General features: G+C 42.8%; 1 protein-coding gene across 1 annotated transcript in view; it reads right to left on the bottom strand.

Annotated features, from left to right (window-relative positions):
* The window catches only part of Itpr1 (inositol 1,4,5-trisphosphate receptor type 1), a 306,399-nt gene that overhangs the window by 257,635 nt on the left and 28,765 nt on the right, over positions 1–19,999 (bottom strand). The window contains exon 4 of the mRNA XM_071605917.1: positions 19,319–19,389. Within this exon, the coding sequence (XP_071462018.1) occupies positions 19,319–19,389 (71 nt within the window). The remainder of the gene's footprint in view (positions 1–19,318; positions 19,390–19,999) is intronic.

Raw genomic sequence — 19,999 nt, 5'->3', positions numbered from 1 at the left:
GAGACAACAAAAAGCACCCTACTGCCTGCAGATTCATGAGGGAAGGCAGAGAACACACTTGCTTCTGAGAGGCCAGAGGAGTGTGAATTCTGAGGCAAGCATTTCTACAGAGCAGGGAAGATTCAGGAACTATTCCTTAGCTTCAGTTCAAGTGCAGGCTCTACCTGTTGCTAGAATTTTTTTTTTTTTGGGGGGGGGGCGGGTTGGGCAGATTCTATCACCTAGGAGGCCATGAGCTTCCCTCCGCTAGAAAAATGGGTGTATTCCAACTTTATCAAGGTGAGAGGAGGGAAAAAAAACAAAGATGAATGAGAAGTCTGTGTACACACACACATTCCCATGCACCCTCAGTCCTGGGTCTTCTTCCAGTGTCTGGGCAAGATCCTTTCTGCTCTCCTCCTCTATCCTTCCAAAGAAGAGAAGACGGAAAGAAAACTCTTCATCCTTATCATCATGAGACTGTTGAACAGGAACCGCACATTCAAAATGTGCTTCACATTGTTCTAAGAACATTCCTCATACCCATAGTCTCCCAGGCTCTCAAAAGGTATTCGTGCTGTTGTTACCACTTACTTAAATGTAAGTACAGACAGAAAGGTATTTTGCACAAGGGAGCACACCAGTCAGGATTGGAACCCAATAAAAGATGCTTCCAGAACCAAAGTCACTCATACAATATATGCATCCACTTACACATAAGTATAGATAGAAAAAAAGAAAGGCTTCTCTACCAATCACCAGCAAAAAAAAAAAAAAACTACCTCCTGGTCAGGAAGACAGGGAAAAGACAGTGAATTAGAAATAGATCATCTCATTTACTTGGAGTTTTTCTGTCATTTTTTTTTTTTTGAGGATGAAAATTATTAACCGAACTGTTTGGATATGGCAAGTGAGGCTTTGGTTCTTAACAAAGCAGCTCCAGGGCAAGCAAACCTACAGGCAAGCTGAAGAATGACCCCCCGGGAAGGACCATCACATCAAAGGGACAAGAGGCCAAGAGGAGATTTGGTCTATCCATTTCCCTTTGCAAACGTGGTAGTGTCTTCCAAAATTATTGAGATGAATGGTTCCCAGACTTGATGGATGGAAACTCAGTCACTTACATGAAAGGCTTCCCTTTACCTAGCCCGACTCATTTAACCCAATTAAGGAGTCACAAACAAAAAGCAGAAATTATTAGCTTAGGGCACACTTCTCCAATGTCGATCAATGAAACAAAGAAAATGGCCATTACTCACTAAATTCAACGTTGTCACAAACAGTCACACTACTAATGGTATATGCCAGCAACTGGCGAACACACTGTTTGCTTGTGTCCATTTAAGAGGACTTCTCAGGGGTAACTTGAGCTAGAGAAAGATCTGTTGTTCTTATGCATATTGCTGACTGACAGAGGCCAGTTATCTTCAATCACCAACACTCTGAAATAGACAGAAACTCAGGAGGAACCCTCGGTGTACAATCAATACATCACCATACGGAAACTGTTGTCTGTGCAAACAATTTCCAATACCTCTCTCTTTGGTTGCTTCCTTACATGGAGCCTAAGAAAACAGAACCCTGCTCCCGCTCAAACTCTTGGCAGCCTGCAATGAGATGATACACAGCTCTGATGGATGACGTGAAAGGAGACTTCCGGAGCATGAAGGTAGTTTTTTTACTAAGGGCTATCCAGGCATCACGGCACACACCTGCAATCCCAGCTATTTAGGAAGTTAAGGCAGCAGGATCACAAGTTAGGGGCCAGCTTGGGCAACTTAGTGAAACCCTATCTTAAAATATAATTTAAAAGGGCTGGGGATGCAGCCCAGTCCTGCTATTGCCTGTCTCTGAATTGCTAATGCATAGTAATGTCCTTTTGCTTTAAACCACTGTGAGGTAGATTCGTCTCTCACCTGCAGTCAGAATCATTCCTGACAATACTCAAATATTATTCCTAATTCTCTGATTACCATCACAGGGGACATCTGGGCCATACCTTCTTTTGTTAGAAACCAAATCTGCCCAGATGGTTTTCATGGGAACTTCCATATTAACACAGGTAACCCTAAGACAACTGATCCCAACGAGGATATCTGACCCAAGCTCAACTCTGAAGTCCCTTTCTTACAATATCCTATCATTTAAATTTTCAAATGAAAGAGCTCTGTCTCTCTCTCATGATTGTAACTATAAAACAATAAACCTCAACAGCTACTAGCCGCCATGTTTCCTATCACCCAGAAAATGAGAGTTTTCAGTGAGACGGAGTAGAAGGTATACACTTCCATTTTTTTTCTAGTGCAACAGAAGATATCCAGAATGAGCCTCTCAATTAAAATGCAAAAAGCTCAGGGAGTGGGGTTGTGGCTCAGTGGTAGAGCGCTTGCCTGGCATGTGTGAGGCCCTGGGTTCGATCCTCAGCACCACATATAAATAAATAAGTAAAAAATCCATTGGGTAACTAAAAAATATTTTTAAAAATACAAAAAGCTCGATGAACTATTACAACATGTTTTAAAAAGATCTGTTGAAGGAGTGAGCCAGTAAGGAATTTGGAGAGGCCAGTACTGAAGCAGAATTTCTAATGCATAGTACTGAATTTCTAATGCATAGTAAAGTCCTTTTGCTTTAAACCACTGACACCCTGGGAGGGTGTCAGTCCTAGAGCTAGCACTGACTCTGGGGGCATGTGGAAAACCTAAGGACCCTCAGCTTCCATTGTGATATTATGCCGAGCAGAAAAGATGAGGCTCTGAACCCATTCAAGATCAGAGTTCTCTAAGAGAACCTTGTATCTATCTCAGACCCCCAGGAAACTACACCTCCAAGTCAATGGTGAATAACACCCCAATTCACCCTGAACAATGGAAGGGAAAGGTAGTTTTCTCTTTCTGAATGTGGCACTGGGTTTAGGAGAGAAAAATCAACAATTTATAACCCGGGCGGGCCCCCATATTGGGCTGTAACCATGGCTCACATGCTGTCGGAAATCCTCGAAAGTTCAAGAAGAAAATAAGCACAACAAAACTTCAAAAACTTAGGCTGAGAATTCAACTTAAAGAAATCCTGAATTGGCAGAACCTCAGGCGACCAGCAAAAGAAAACAATTTTCTGTGAAGGAGCATAGCTTTAACCCAGGCCTCAAAGAATTAAGAATTCCCACAGATGAAATTCCCAAAAACAACATGAGCTGATAATCAAAATCACAAAACATGAAAGGAAATAAAAAATCATTTTTAGAAACAGTCAAGATAGAAAATAGAATGATATCTACAGAGATTTCACCCACTGGAATTTATAGACACAGAACATTTTTGAAAGTATGCCTTTTATGTAGCAAGAAATAAAAGAGGCTTGAAAATATAGAGGAATAAGAGTGACGGAACATCTTCAGAAGATTCAAATGGAATGTTTAGAAATGAAAAATATAATTCAAATTAAACTCTCAAAGAATAAAGAGCAGATTAGAACAAAGTTAATAAATAAGAATAGATTCTTATTATTATGGGGGCTGGGGCTGTAGCTCAGTGGTAGAGGACTTGCCTAGCATGTGTGAGGCCCTGAGTTTGGTCCTTAGCACCACATAAAAAATAAATAAATAAACTAAAGGTATAAAAAAAATAGATTATCAAAGATTCTTGAAAGTCCATCCTAGAGAGCAAAGGAAAAAAAGAAAAGAAAAAACAGCCTAAAATTCCTGAAGGTAATAGAGTACAGAAAAAGGCTGAATTTGCACAATGGTTCAGAATTCTCCATGGTTGTTAACAAAAAAACAACCTCAAATCTAGAAATCTAACAAATATTATGCAGGAGAAATGAAAACACCACCTCAACTCATACTCATAAAATTGCAAAAAAAATTAAAGATAGAGAAAAGATCCTGAGAAAAAAATACAGAGTACATATTCTGTCTATTGCTCTTAACAGGTACAATGGTAGCCAAAAAAAAAAAACAAAAAACAAACATACGAACAAAGTAATACTGAGAGAAAGCACCCATTTTTAATTCTATACCAAGCAAAATTAATTTAACTCTAAATTAATTCAAAATTTAATTCTATACCAACCAAGGCAGAGTGCTTGCCTTGCATGCGTGAGGCCCTGGATTCAATCCCCAGCACCAAAAAAGAAGAAAGGAAAAAAAATTTATCCAAGGAAAAAGCTCTTAGTAAACACTAATATGTAGGTCGATTTTCAAAAATGATATTAAGCATCATATAAAAGTTTAAATTAATAAGCAATTCTACTATGAACAACCAGAGTTTTATACCAAGAGAGGGTGACATGAGTATAAATGTGTTCATTCCTGATGCTGCAGGAGAGAATGATAGTTATCAATCTCAGACTTAATCAAATAACAAATTCAAACATGTGGGATAACTGCTAAAATAAACAGATACAGTATGACTTCCAAGCTAAGAGAGGGGAAAAAATGGAGAGCAGTAATAATAATTTTGTTTTCATTTTTGTTTGTTTTGTTTAGTGGCAAGACAATACAATCTTTTATCAAACTAGTTCTATGGTCTCCTGATCATAGAGACAAACTATTTTTTATTTCTTAATTTTTTTTTTAATATTTATTTTTTAGTTGTAGGTGGACACAGTATCTTTATTTCATTTTTATGTGGTGCTGAGGATCGAACCCAGTGCCTCATGTGTGCTAGATAAGCACTCTACCACTGAGCCACAAACCCAGCCCCAGCCATAACCCCAGCCCCTTAAATTATTTTTAATATTTCTGAGTTGTAAATGAACACAATACTTCCTTTCTTTATATGTGATGCTGAGGATCGAACCCAGTGCCTCACACGTGCTAAGCAAGTGTTCTACCGCTGAGCCACGACCCCAGCCCCAAAACAACCTTTGATGAAACTTATTTCAGGCAAAAAAAAAAAAGGGGGGGGGGAATCCAAAACAAACTAAGATTATAAATCCAAATACATTAGTAATTACAACAAATATAAAAGAACTAAATATTCGAATCAATAGACAAAGACAGCCAGGATGGTTTTTAAAGATCTGGTTACATACAGTTTATGTATGTAACTAAAATATGACATACTTTATACATATACATATTGTAAAATATAATGATAACTGAAAAGTTATATATAAAAACAAATACTAACTAAAAATATTCTAATTTTAATATCAGACAAAGCAGACTTCAAGACATTAGACATTAGAGATAAAAATTCCCTACATAATAATAAACATTTGCTTCACGGGAAGTTAAAACAATTTTCTAAGTCTAAGCCAATACTAACATAACCTTATTATACATTAAAAAAAAAAAAACTTTAAAACTACAAGGCAAAATAGCAAATCCACTGTCATGGTGGAAAACTTTTTAATATTTTTCAACATTTTACTTACGGTAAAATTTACTTTTTTCCCTCCGAACACAGTTCCATGAGTTTTAAAGCAAACATAAATTCATGTAATCACTCCCATAATCAGGATATAGAGCAGCCTCGCAACAACAAATGTTAACAGCAGAAAATCTTAGCAAATGTCTTTCAACAACTGATAAATCAAGCCGACCAAAAAAAAAAAAAAAGTGAAATCACATAGAGGATACTGCACCCCAGATCATAAATAAATACTGCCAAGCACAGTGGAATTGTATAAAAACTGATTACACGCGACTATAAAGCCAGTCCCTTATGCTTTAAAGGACTAATAAAACAATGATCCTACTATCTAACATACAAATAAGTTATAAAGCACCTTTTTATATACAATTTTTTTAGTTGTAGTTGGACACAATACCTTTATTCTGTGTATTTTCTTTTTATGTGGTGCTGAGGGTCGAACCCAGTGCCTCCCTCGTGCGAGGCAAGTGCTCTACCACTGAGCTACAACCCCAGCCCCATATAAAGCACTTTCTTAAAGTGAAAAAAGTCAGAGAGTCCTGACTAGTTCGCCATGCCACCAACCAGCCTGGCACATGTAACCTCTCCAATCATATATACTAAATGGCACCGACTCCACCTCTGATCAGGAACGTGAGGCCTGAGAATGCATGGGTAAGGAGACAAGAAGTACTTCAAAATGCAGGCTGTCACTTTTCCTGTGAGCTCTCTAACTGCATCCTCTTAAGCTATCGTTTAGATGAATTCAAATTATTTGGGCACAGGGACCTGGTGGAACAGATGAAAACAGCAAACATCAGGGGAGTAAAATCGTGTCTGGAATTCAACGTTTCCCAAGAATCATCTGCAAAGAACTTCTCACTCATCTCCTCTCCTAAGATTGCAAATTCCTCAAGGGCAGGGAACATTTCTGTTCCGTCAGGTGGATGAGCATGTACACAGTCAACAAGTTTGCACAACAACGACCTCTGGGGCTGCATTTCGGAGAGTCTTGCCAAGGACATACTTCCCATGGCCATAGTTAAGATGTCGCCACAGAAACATGCAAAATGGTACAAGAGTCGAAGAGAAAAAGTTTAGCCTTCTTTAAATATACCTCACCCTTCCAAATTCCACTAAGTTACCATCTTAAGGCAAAACAAGAAGCCACATTATCAAAATAAAACTGGAGAGAAACATTCATCAATATGTCATTGAGATGGAGCTATAGCAATGACGATTCCAGAAAAGCCAGGGCCACATTTCCCATCCATGATAAACCAGGAAAACTGATGAACACATCTGCGCCTTCGCGGCATTCATGGCATGGGATGAACCCGTAGACCAGAATGTCAATCAAGGACCAGAAACCTCACTGTCCTACAGCCACGAGTTTGAAAGCCACTTCACTCCAAGAACAAACAGTACTACGGCTTCCAAGCTGACACAAGACTGGTGACACTTTCGGCCAGCATCAGAAGGACAAACTCTTGCAAGTGTTCTTAATAGGTAGTTGACAAGAGATGCCAAGTTTTACATAATTGACACAGAGCTCGTTGTCTGAGGCTACATCAGCGCTCGATGACAAATGGGCCGTGGAGCTGGAAGGGGCAGAGCCCAGCTGCTTTCACGACACAGAGATGCTGGCTCTGCTTAATGACACACTAAGCATTCAAAGGATCAAGAGTCTACAAACACTTTGCTCAAACAACGCCCAGACTTCAGCTAGGAAAGAACTTCCCTTCTCACCAAGCGGCCTGCAAGTCACCAAGAACTGCCCTTGGTCAGAACGCTGGCCCCACATCATCTCCACGTCTTGCACTCGATACTCTGTACCCTGTGGGGGACAACTGGAAATAATGTTGAAGGTTCTGTTTTGCACTCTCTCTCTCTGGGAAAGCTGTAATACATTCATTCCTGACAGATTTGAAAATAAAATTAATGCTAACATCAAATTTAAAAAAGTAAAGTTCTTCAGGCTCGAAAAACACCAGCCCAAAAGGATTATGGGTTTCTTCCCTCCCCCTGCCCGGACCAGGGCGCTGCATTCCCTTGGGCTTTTGTATTCTTGTATAATATTTAATTAAATACTCTGTTCCTACTGGTTTATGTACTAGAGAACACTAATTTTAGAAAACCGATTAGCTGGTTCTTTCTAACTGTATGTTATTGTAGCGAAGGTCAAATTTTTCACTGAAACTATGGCAACAAAACCCCGGTATTCTTTGCTGACAAGACTCAAGTTCTCAAGAGCGTGCTCCGCATAATGCCTAAACCTGGGCTGGATTATTCCACTTCCTACCTTTACCTCAAATGCCACATTGGTGGGGATGGTGAGGGGAGGGAGGAGGAAACCTTGGTGGCAGAGATTTTGCTAGCACAAGTCCAAGTGGGATCCATGTGTCATCACTGATAACATTTTTAGACACACATAATTTTAGCAGCACAAAACATCCAGACATTTCAGAGGCACCCAAATTGGAACTCAGATGTACCCGGAAAAATACCAGACGGGAAAAGGGAACTTTTAAATCTCGGAAAGAGGAATAATTACCCAACTTATTTTCCCAACTATTACAACTGCTCAAACTGGAGGTTTTCCTTACGGATCTCCAGCTATTTATTGCTTTGGAAAGGAAAAAGGTTTGGCTCTTGGACGAGATGCCTTCTTTTCTCCATACCTGTGGCTCCTTCCTCCCCACTCATCTCCCCAGCTTCTCTAGTGTCAATCACACGAACACAATTTCTGCCTCCTAATGGAGCCTTGCTGACCTCTCACCTTGGAGAGACATTGCCATCCTCAAATGCCAATGAAGTTGTAACCACTGGACATCACTTCTTGGAGCACAGCTGTCCTCAGAGTCAGGTGGAGAATAGCATCCTGCCTGGCAGGAACCTCTCCAAACTTGCAAAAAGGAGGGGGGGAAATCACCCCATGTGGTGAGCAGAGATGGGCGGCTCTAAGGGAAGAGCAGACTGGCAGTATCTTCAGTGTGTGTCAGGAGTCTCTGGAATGCCTGCTGTTTGGGTAAGATAAACACAACTTCCTAACTCTGGGCTTGCAGCTCTACACAGAAGGCAGCCTCACCGTCAGTCACTTACTCAGACTGACAAGGCTCGTGGGAGGACAGCAAAGGTTTGATGGCTTCTCTTCCAAAAGCCACAAGGCCTAGCATGTCCTGATTTCCAGCCACACTGGAGAAAATCGAAGAAATTCAGAAATCCAGTTAGCCTGCCCATGAATACCTTTAGCTACCTCCAAGAACTGAATTCTTAGACATAACCAATGTTTGACGAGATAACAGGATCCCTAATGGGTCTTCTTGAGAGATGTCTTAAAAGCTGCTAATTGCAAATTCAGTCACAATAGCTACTACTCAGTAAATGCTTAGGCTGTGCTACCTGTGTTGGTGGGTGACACATGCACCCTCTCATCTTGAAATAATGCCCACCGGTTCCCTGCTATTGTAAACCATTACCACTACCAGGTGAAGAAACTCAGACTTTGCAAGATTCAGTGACATGTGCTTGGCCACGTATTTAGTCAACAGAAGACAGGGCAGAGACCTGGATCTGTGTCTGACCCCAGGGCCAGTGTGTCTTACCACTGTGCCCTGTGTCCCCAAAGCATCCCACCTAATCATTAAAACCAGACTTGGCAGGACCTCAACTTGGAAAGACCCTTGTTTTTTCTATTTGCTCATCTTCTCAAGCACTCAATAACTTCATCTTTCCACTGCTTTGCAATGCTCTCCACCTACTGCACAGAACGCATTTGGTTTCCTGAGAGCTGCTCATATAGTGCTGGATCTGCACTCCCCCAGCTGTTTGGTGACCCAAAGGCCCAACCATAGGGCTTCCTCCGGAAACCAGAACAGAAGAACAGCTGGGTCCTGTGGTGGGAATACACAGACACTTACAGTCAAATGGGATCATCCACCTAACCTCTGCCCCAGAACAGAAATTCCCTCCTTAAAATCCCCAACAGATGGTCAGTCCCATGCAAACCAGGAGAAAACTTGGGGAAACTCAATAATTTGATGCAGGATTCTTTCTTGGGTCACCAATCAGCACTTATAGTCAGAATCAAGTTCCTGACACCTATATCAACTCTGGTCACTTTTATCCACTGGCCCTCATTTTCTATTGCTCTGGACTCAGAACATCTATCTTCTATATGACAGACCTAAAATAAGGGAACACAAATGTCAGTGGTTCTCTGTGAGACTTCCAGGAGCAGGAGGCTGTTTGGATTAGGTCTACTAAATTAGACCCAAAGTGAGACCTGCATTTTAACAAGCCCCCTTCAAGAGCACATCCCCCCAATGACATGAAGACCTTCCACTTGGCCCAACCTCTTAAAGGTTCTACCACCTTCCAAGAGCACTACCCTGGTGACAAATCCTTTAACACACAGGTCTTTGGGGGCCATCCAAGACCCAACCTATAGGCCAGGATGAAGCCAATCAGAATCCACTTTGTTTTTTCTTTCTCACTTCCAACCTTCAGTTACTAGGGATCCAACCCAGGGCCCTGTGCACACTAGGCAATTGCTTGTTACACCCACAGCCTTCTCAGAACTGCCAGGCTCCACTAGTTTGGACAGAGATTACGGTAAAGTGTTAGATAGCCAAGTAAAAAACTTAGTGCCCCCAAAAACATGTCTAAGAACCAGGAACCATGAAAAATGACATCGAAAAGACACAGATTCCTCTTCCACTGACTTTTAACTAGGTACCACCATGATGCCAGGCACCGGGCCAGAAGTGCAGGGCAAGGTGTGATCCCTCCAGGTACTCAAAATCTAGCCCACGAGACAAAAATAGAAGCCAGCTGTGATAAGTGCTATGCTCTGGGTTAAACTAGCAGTAAGCATGCATCTCTAGCATAGGGATGTCTGCTCCCCGCAAGCTCAGAATGACAAGTTCGGGGGTTTTATAGGAGAGAATGATTAAGAAACCCAGTAATTTTGTTTAGGTTTTTCTTGAAGCCAGTTCCCTTCTAAAGTTTAGAACAGGTGTGAAGAGGAGGGCTTCTAGGTTCCCATCCCAACTTGGCCACTGCTTAGCTGTGCAGTCTTGGACCCAATGCTCAGCATCTTGTATGTTTCCCCATCCATAAAATGGTCCCTTCCTTACAGGGTTATAATGAGCTTAAATAGACTAATATACATAAAGGGAACTACTCAGGGCTTGTGGTTCAGTTCAGTGGTCCAGAGCTTGTCTAGCATCTGTGAAGCCCTGGGTTCTATCCTCAGCACAGCAAAAAAAAAAACAAACCCCGCAACAAAAGAAAAAAGAAACAAATTATGCAAATTAAGTAACTAAATTAAGTAATGCTTGTAAGGACTTGGATAGTCAGTATTATATGCATTTATAGGAAACAGATTATCATAGATTATCATAAGTTACACAGAGAGATGGGGCCAAGAAATATTTGTTTTAACCCATGATCCAAAAGTGTGTGAGGGGGCTGGGGATGTGGCTCAAGCGGTAGCGCGCTCGCCTGGCATGCGTGCGGCCCGGGTTCGATCCTCAGCACCACATACAAAGATGTGTCGGCCAAATATTAAAAATAAATATTAAAATTAAAAAAAAAAAAAGTCAAAAGTGTGTGAGGAAACTTGAAGTATGACCCAACCCCAGCTTTGACCCAGCGTTGCTCTTTGACTCCAGTAGACTTCCTAAATCTTTCTAATTTCCTCACTTGTCAAATGAGGAAGGGAAAGAGTTATCATGAGTGCAAGCCATTCACCGCACGACTTCGTCAATGCTCAGCAGACCTTAAGAACCCTCTGCCAAAAGAAAAGTCCTTCATCAACCACTACACGCTGCTGTCAGGAGAACCGTGTAGCAATATGACCATGGGACCCAATGACGCTGGGATTTCCAAATCCATTTTTGCCTTGGAAGAAGGCACAACAGCAATTCTGAGATATAATCAGATGACAAGATAAATGTGTTTGTTGCACTGCAGGTACTTTATGCAAACAGAGCTGAAACCTGATCTTCATTCGCCACTGAGTTAAGCAGAGAATAAATCAACATAAGACAGAGGTCTGAGGTCAATTTTCTAAGGGTATCACAGGAAGTGAAAAAATATGTGGATCAGGGTATAGTGGCTCATGCATGTAATCCCAGTAATTCAGGAGGCTGAGGCAGGAGGATCACAAGTTCAAAGTCAGCCTCAGCAGTTTATTGAGACCCTCAGGAACTCTGCAAGACACTGTCTCTAAATAAAAAAATAAATAGGGTGGTGGATGTGGTTCAGTGGAATAGCACCTCTGGGTTCAATCCCCAGTGCCAAAACCAAAAATGAATGGACCCACGCATAAAGCCCACGCTCAGCATGCCCAGAGCCCCAGCCGTGCATCTCAGCTTTGAGCAAGTGGGTGGCACTCTATCAAGGGACGCACTGCGTGTGTGGGACTCCTGAATAATCAAGCAACATCCCTAGTGACTGTGTAACATGCTGTGAGCGTTCCATGCTGCCCAGGGAATCAATTTAAATTACAGTTTTGTTCCCTTTAAACAGAGTCTGTTGGTGCAAGATCGAGATACGCTAGTAAGTCTGAAATGAAGATCATAAAAAAACCTACTAATCTTTTTATTAAATTTGAAGTGATTTTGTGAATACAGAAGAAGTTGCAGAAGACTCTCCTGTGAGGCAACTTCCTGCATGCACAAAAACCTTAAATATGCCTCGAGGCATCCGCTTGACAGGCACCTTAAATAGCTGATTTTTCTGCCTTATTTAACAAGACTGGCAGAAATGAAGTCCTGTACCCCTGCTGTGAAAGGCCCCTCAAGGATTTAGAATCCAAAGAGCAAACAACATTTAAGTTAGGCCCTCCTCTTTGCATGTGGGTATTTAAAAACTAAATAAGATATGGGTTCATTCCTTCTAGGCCTTGCCAAAAGAAAGAAAGAAAGAAAAAAAAAAGAAAGAAAATGTTGCTTAGCAACAATTAAAACAATGTGAAGCCAAGGAGGATGGTCTGAAAGCAAGCTAAGCCAGCAATTTGGTTATGGCCACCCTCGGCGACCTGCATGATCCAAGATCCTGGCTGTGTCCCCATGTGGCCTCTGGTAGGGCCTGTTTCCTTCACTTTCATCTTGACAGAGACAACCTGTAATCCCAAAGAAATAAAACCTACTTCTGGACAGCAAGAGGCTCCTGAATTCCAGTGCTTTCTTGTGCAAGGTCAACCTGCCTGATTTTTGCCACCGACTGCAAAGTATCAAGCCAGAGGTCACTTCACATAAACTCAAGTGAATAGATAGGCAAACTGAGGCCCAGAGAGAGGAAATGACTCCCCCAAGGTATGAGAACTGTTGGCAGCAGTCACTGGGCTCGACTCTGACTTCTTCACCAGTCTTGGCAGTTTTCTTACATATGCCAAGAAGTATTCCCTGCCTTCAACTAAACTGAAGGCAGCACCATGATCAGACAAGTAGGTTACTGACACTCCAATATTTCCTCTTGCTGCACCCTGAAAAAGGTCACTTTTAGTTAGGCTCATCTCGGAGCTGTCAGGAGGTTTTAAGGCCAATTACACAGCACTCTCATGAGATGTGAAACGCTTCTCTGTTTCCATCAAGACATCCTACTAAATCCAAAAGTCCCCTCACAGATGGGCTGACATCATGCTAGTTCTCTGGGACCGGAGGAAGAAAGGTCCAGTAAAAATAAATAAAAAGGCCACGAATCTGAGCCTCTGAGCCTCTGAAACCTCTTCTCCCAGCATCATCCTGACCAGGTGGCTCCTGGGCTCTCTCTGCTTCATACAGGGCACATGCTGGGGAACCAGAGGCTTTAAACCAACCTCTGCTTCTGGACAGGCCCAGGCTGGACCCTCGCTGGCACTACAAACAGAACTCAAACCACGCAACAGGCTACACATTGGGCATCCTATAGTGTGTCCTCGCAGTGGCTAAAGATACCTGAAGAGGAAAGGGTCCGAGATCTCAGTCTTTCCACCTGGTATTCTTCCTCATTTAACTGCTCCTAACTTAGAGCTAGGAAGCAGATGAGAGCAGAAAAGTCGGCTCTTGCTCTTCCTCACTTAGAGACTTTAGAGGTGACCAGAGAAACTGTCTCTATGAGCTTTTTAATCAACATTAAAAATGGGAGCTACTGTTACTTACAACACAGACCTCTCCCTAAGATTCCTGAAAGTCAGAGGGTTATATTTCACTCATCTTGTGCCTGCCCCTCTCACCAAGGCAAGCTGCTGGCACACAGTAGGGCCTCAACAATATACCAGCTGTGACTGGGTAACTGTGCTTGAAGCCTGTTTCACTGGAAGAGAGCAGGAACCCAGGTGACCAGGCAGGCGCTTACCGAGAAGACGCGCACTATCAGTCCGATGCCAGGTCCTCCCCATTCATGAGACCACTTGGTGATGGAACATGCTTCCTGTCACCTCGCCTGTCTCTCCCCAACTTAAAAGTCAGCTTCCCTTCAAACAGCTTTTCTTCTGAACATGAATATGGTAACACCTCTCCTAAGTCAACAATTTGGGGCCAGAGATGGTCTCTTGAAGTAAATTGGAAAGATCAACTTTTGAGGGCAAAAAAATCTGAAAAAGGAGATCATGCAACAAATGGCTTGAGCAACTCTGAAGCCAATTTTATTTCCCCTTAGTCCCTCATTTCTACTCTCACACCCCTGGCAGTTCTGCATAAAATAGCAGAGACTCTGGGATCAACATGGAGACAGCTGTCAGTTTCCATCTTTCCCTTGCGGGAGATGCCTTTTATATTTAGCATCTTGGTGGGGGGAGGGGTGGGCAGGAGTGGGAAGAAAGAAAAATAATGTAGAGAAGAGAGTTCGCTAACCACCGAGTTTCTATTCCTAATTTCAATCTGTCTGCGTTCCCTGTTCATGTAAGATCATGGGCAAAGCTGATGCAAATCAGGGAGAGCAGAGATTCTGCCTCATCTTCCACGACACCTTAACGAAGGAACCAAAGTAAATGAATTAGTGTACATCTCAGCTCTCCTTGTCACTTGGAGGGCAATGACACTGTCCAAAATTCATTCAGATGATGAAAAAGATTTGGCTTATGTGAAAACAGATGTGCAGCCAATCTTTCTTCCTACAAAGTTAGGGACAGGAGATATATTCAAAGAAATCAGGAAAAAAAAGAACCAATTCATTCTAGATATGCACTTTAAACCATGAAAGAAAAGCCAGCGTGTTCCATTGTCACCCTTCTCCATTTACTGTGAAAGACGACAGCTGCCCATCACTGAGAAATACCACATCCCCAGGACTCTATGAGGTTTGTAATCAATATTATCTTTAACCCTATTATCTTTGTAAGGAAGCAATTGTTTCTTCCCATTCTACAGACGGGAAAAACAAGCTCAGAAAACTTACACCACCTCTTAATGGTCATTCAGCTTGTATAGGGGAGCACTGGTCCTCAAATCCAGTCCCCTGGGGTCTATGTGCACATCCTTACCCACAAACCATTTAAAGACAACAAGAATAACACCATATCATTACAGGATTCACATACGGTTCCCTTCCTTCTGCTCCCATTTATGAGTACCAGGCACTGTTGTAAGTACTGGGAATGAAAAGATAAGAAAAACTATGGCTTACTGAGTCCTTAACAAGGGCCAAGGCTTACTCAGCACTCATTTTTTTTTTTTTTACCTTTAATCATTTTTATTTTTCATTGACATAGTAATTGTATGTGATTGGGATGCAATGTGATGTTTCAGTTCATCTATACATTTGTGAATGTTCAAGTCAGAATGATTAACCTATCACCTTAAATGATACTTACCATTTCTTTCCTTTTTTTTTTTTAATTTTTCTTTTTTCAGTAGCAGGGATTATATCTGGAGTGTATAACTACTGAGCAACATCCCAGCCCTTTTCATTTTTCTATTTTGAGGCAAGGTCTTACTAAGTTGCACAGGCTGACCTTGAACTTGCTATCCTCCTGCCTCAACCTCCCAAGTAGCTGGGATTACAGGTGTGTGCCTCTGTACCTAGCTCTTCTGCTGTTTTTGTAGAGCTGGAGATCAAACCCAAGGACTCATGCGTGCCAGCCAAGTGCCCTCTCACTGAGCTACATCCCCAGCACCTTATCATTTCTTCCTTGTGAGAATATTCAAAATCCTCTCTTATAGCTATTTTGGATTACCATTAACTAGAGTTCCCCTACTGTGCCCGAGAACCTCAGAACTTACTTCTCCTAACAGTGACACTGTACCTGTTGACCACTCTCTCTCCATCTCCCAGTATTTTACTCTCAACTTCGAAGAGATCAACTTAGGATTCCCCACACAAGTTGAGATCATGCAGTATTTGTGTTTTTGTGCCTGGTTTGTTTCACTTAGCTCAAGGTCCTTTGGGTTTATCCTCGTTGTCACCAACGACAGGATTTCGTCAGTTCTTACACATTTAACCTTCACAGTAAGTCTATGAGGCGGGGACAATTCTCTTCTGTTTCACAGAGGAGAAAACCAAGGTGGGCAGATGCCACTAGTCCAGGGCCACATGGGTCAGCAGTAGTGGGACCTGGACTTGAACCCAGAAAGCCCGGGCCGAGGACTTGTGTTATTAACCATGGCACTGCAGACCTCAGGAGGAGCTGCCAAAGTCAGGGCCCTAGAGTGAGGCCAGGGGAGCACGGCATAAACAGGACCCTGATTCCCATCAACTTAAGTACAGAGTACGCTGATTCTCCGTACAGAAAATGATTTGACAAGGAAACAGTAAAATGGGTGGGGGGGACCCCAATGATTAAAGGCAGTTCCTTCGACTGCTGACCTAAGGGCTCCATCATCCCATTGGGCTGTGGCCAGCGTCTCTCTTTTCCATGTGTTTGTTAAACTCCAGGGAGCAACAGCACTGCACAGAAATGGTCTAGAAATGCCTCCAAATTGCCCAACTGCCCTCTGTGACATTTCTAAACATCAAAATGACTTCAACCTCAAAATATGCTTATATTTGAAAGGGCAGCATTCTCATCCAAAAGAGACATGGTTTTCCCTCATTTTAGGGAAAAAAAAAAAAAAAAGTTTTAAGTCTGCTACACCACAGCCGAAGGGATACTGCGAAATCCTCAATGCTCACGTCGCACCTGGAAGAGACGATCCTCCCAGCAACCGCAGCAGCTGCAAAGGCAGGTGTGCCCAGGGCTCTCACCTAGGTTCAGGGGCCTCTGGTCTAGCACGTGGCATCAGGACATCCTGACCCACATTCACAAAGCCCGCTGCACAGCTAGCTTGGAACCACATTTTCCCACCAGAACAAAACAGCTCACAACCTTGAAACCTTTATTTTAATTTATGGAGAAAGGCGGTCAACAAGTCGAGCCACTGCCATGTGACACCTGTAGAAACAGGCCAGGCCATGAAAGGAGTTTGGTTCTTCTAAATGACCTCTATCAGACTGCTGCCTTCATCTCAAAACGGTCCCTTCAAGTCAGCCACCAGAAAAAGACATCCAAGCAAGAGGACTTTTACCCCCCAGAACCAGGAAAACATCTCTCTTCTCACTTCCCCTACAATGGTCCTATTTCTTTGTTTTGGGTACCAGGGATTGAACTCATGGGCACTCAACCACTGAGCCACATCCCTAGCCCTATTTTTTGTATTTTATTTAGAGACAGGTCTCACTTAGTTGCTTAGCACCTCACTAAGTTGCTGAGATTGGCTGTGAACTCACAATCCTCCTGCCTCAGCCTCCTGAGCCACTGGAATTATAGGCGTGGGCCAGCGCGCCCAGCTACATGCGGAATCTTAAAAAGCCGAGCTCATAGAATCCAGGGCAGAGTGGTGGCTACCAGAGGCCGTGGAAGGGCTAAAGGACTGGGGAGATGTTGGTCCAAAATACCAAATCTCATTTAGAAGGATTCTATCAAGAGGTTGACTGTAAGGGCTGAGGTTGTGGCTCAGTGGGAGAGTGCTCGCCCAGCACACCTGAGGCACTGGGTTCAAACCTCAGCAATGCATAAAAATGAAATAAAGATACTGTGTCCACCTACAATTAAAAAAAGAGGTCCACTGTATAACAGGGTGACTATAGATAACAATAATACAACAGCATCTACTTGAAAAAATCTTTCATGCAAAGATTTTAAATGCTCTCACTAAAAAAAAAAAAAAAGGCATGGGAAGAAATGTGTATGTTAATTAGCTGAATTTAGCCATTTAGCCATTCCACAATGTACACATATTTCAAAATATCATAATTAGACACAATTTTTATTTCTCAATTAGAAAAGAAACAGTATTCTCCACTATTTTTACAAACAGAAACAAACAGCCTCGCTGCACTGCCATCTCTCCCAGGGTCACTTCCCCACCCCCGAGGCCTGCGTGGAAAGGGATAAGAACCCACAGTGGAGCCCGGCTCCTGATGCACATCACTCCACGGAGTCCCCAACACAAAAGCTGAGCCTGGATGAGCTCTTCCCCCAAGCAATAAAGCTGGCAGCTTACAGCTCAAGCGCCATTAGCAGTGGTTCTTAACCTTGGCTGCACATGAGAATCACCTCAGGAGCTTTTAAAAATCCCAAGGCCCATGAAAACAGGATCCTTGGGAGTGTAATTCACACACACTGTATTTTTGAAAAGTTCTCCTGGTGCTTTCTCTGTGCAGCCAAAGTTGAGAGTCACCCATCTCCATCCACATGACCCAGACAAGGTATGTGCACCTGAGGACACCAATCCCCTCCCCAGGGTGCAGGGTGGACTCCCTGGGCTAACGCAGGCAGCATCCTCAGCACTGCCATGCACTGTCAATCAATCTTGGAGCAGGGAATTAATTCTCTAAGTGGCTGTATCACGATCATGGGATCAAATCTCTCCCTTCTGCACTCAAGGTCTTGTTTTGGAAGGAAACACGGAGCAGAGATTAAGGCTGAACAGGCAGCCAAGGCAACAGCCACCTCTGGCTCCTGTTACTGAGGGCCTGCATCAACAACTCTTTTTTCAAAGTACCCCTGTCCCCCCGCCCCCTGCATCTTCAGATGAAAACATTCTCCTGACAGCCTCGTGCCAACTGGATACAGGTCAATACCAGTGGCCTCAAATGGCTTCTTTCCATCTGAATGTCTGCCTTCTTAGGCTCCTCTCTTTAGCCTTCAACCAAAAAGCCAGTTTCTAAATCACTCAGCAATAAGGACCTATAACTTAAAGGATCTAATCTGCAAATGGCAAGATTTCAGTCCTTTGAAAAGGAGGCCCTAAGTTAATGCTTAACCCAGGGGTTCCTCAACACCATCTGCATAAAACAATCACTTAAGAAAGCCTCAAAGAATGCCAGTACCCCAGTCCCCAACCTCTGGAGATTAACTTAATTGATCTAGAGGGGGGCCCTGAGCATCTACTGAATTTGAAAGTTTCCCCAGATAATTCCAGTAGGTGGTTATAACGAACCCCACCACATCAAAAAATAAAGTGCTTTTTATGGGAGATTGCAACTGTATTTTATACACCTTCTTCAATCAACTAAGCTACCTTTCAAGACACCGACACCAAGAGGCAAAAAAAAGAAAAGAAAATCCAACATTGGTGGGAAAGCTTCCTGGCTTTATCTTTTCACTTTAAAAGCAAGCGCAATAATTAAGAGTGGCTCATTCCAGGTCAGGTATCTAAAACTATCAGGGCCCCCCCAAAAGGGACAATGAGATCTACTGAAATAACCCATGTTCCTGTAACTGGATCCATACATCCTATTCGGCTGGAGGAATACATGTACAAATGAAAAGCTTTAAACTGAATCAGCACCAACATTTTTTAATAGGCACGTGAAAGCCCTAGGAGAACCCATCCAAATCTTGACAATAAATTTATTTATGTCTTATTCAAGAAGCTGTAATGCCTCACACTGTAGAAGAAATATGTAAGTAAATAAACCTATCATTGCTTTACCACCTTCCACCCTCCAGCCCCCACAAAGCCAATGCCCTTCAAGCAAGTCAAGGTGACTCCTCGGGAAGGCCACCACCTTACCTCTGAATTTCTTAGGTGGGTTGTTAAGGTCTCCAGCTTCTGGCTGTACAACACAACGATCATCAACCAGGCTGCAAAGAAAACAGAGATGAGTGCCAGATCAAACCAAGTCTAGGAAAATAAAACTCTCGGCAAAAAATTAAATATCCCAGGGCTTTTCCTGCACAAAATGTAGACTTCGTGTTCTTCTGCCAGGGAGCTGTTTGCAATAAAGGAAATGGAATTCCATCTAATCCAAAAGCCCAAGGTTCTGCTTCTATGCTGGATGCATTAGGCGACTGTTCTCTGCCCTGAACCATATTCGTGATAGATGTGGGCACAATCTGCTACACTGCCAAGGTCAGAAGACATCAAAAAAAGGGCGAGTGCAATCCAACGAATGGTTAGCTGAGGTGCCAACTTTGTGCCAGGCACTATACTAGGCCTTGAGATGTGAGGGTGAAAACGAGCCAGGCCCCAGCCCTTAGTGAGCTTAAGGCTACTGCAGAAGCCACAAAAGCAAACTGATAAGGACAGTGTAACTGAAAAGGCTGTAAGAGAAGAAAGAAAACACAGCCAGAAACCCAATGTGGCTGAGGCCACGAGAGTGGGAGGCAGAGGAAGTCACACTGGAATTAGTGGGAGAGTTGAAATAGAGGTGGGAGGACAAGGAGGGTACCGTCTCTAGGTGCCGGAAGCCCA

The sequence above is a fragment of the Marmota flaviventris genome, chromosome 20, assembly GCF_047511675.1.
Source record: "Marmota flaviventris isolate mMarFla1 chromosome 20, mMarFla1.hap1, whole genome shotgun sequence".
NCBI lineage: Eukaryota > Metazoa > Chordata > Mammalia > Rodentia > Sciuridae > Marmota > Marmota flaviventris.
Note: the sequence above shows the minus strand (reverse complement) of the source record. Positions and strands in the feature narration are given on the sequence as shown.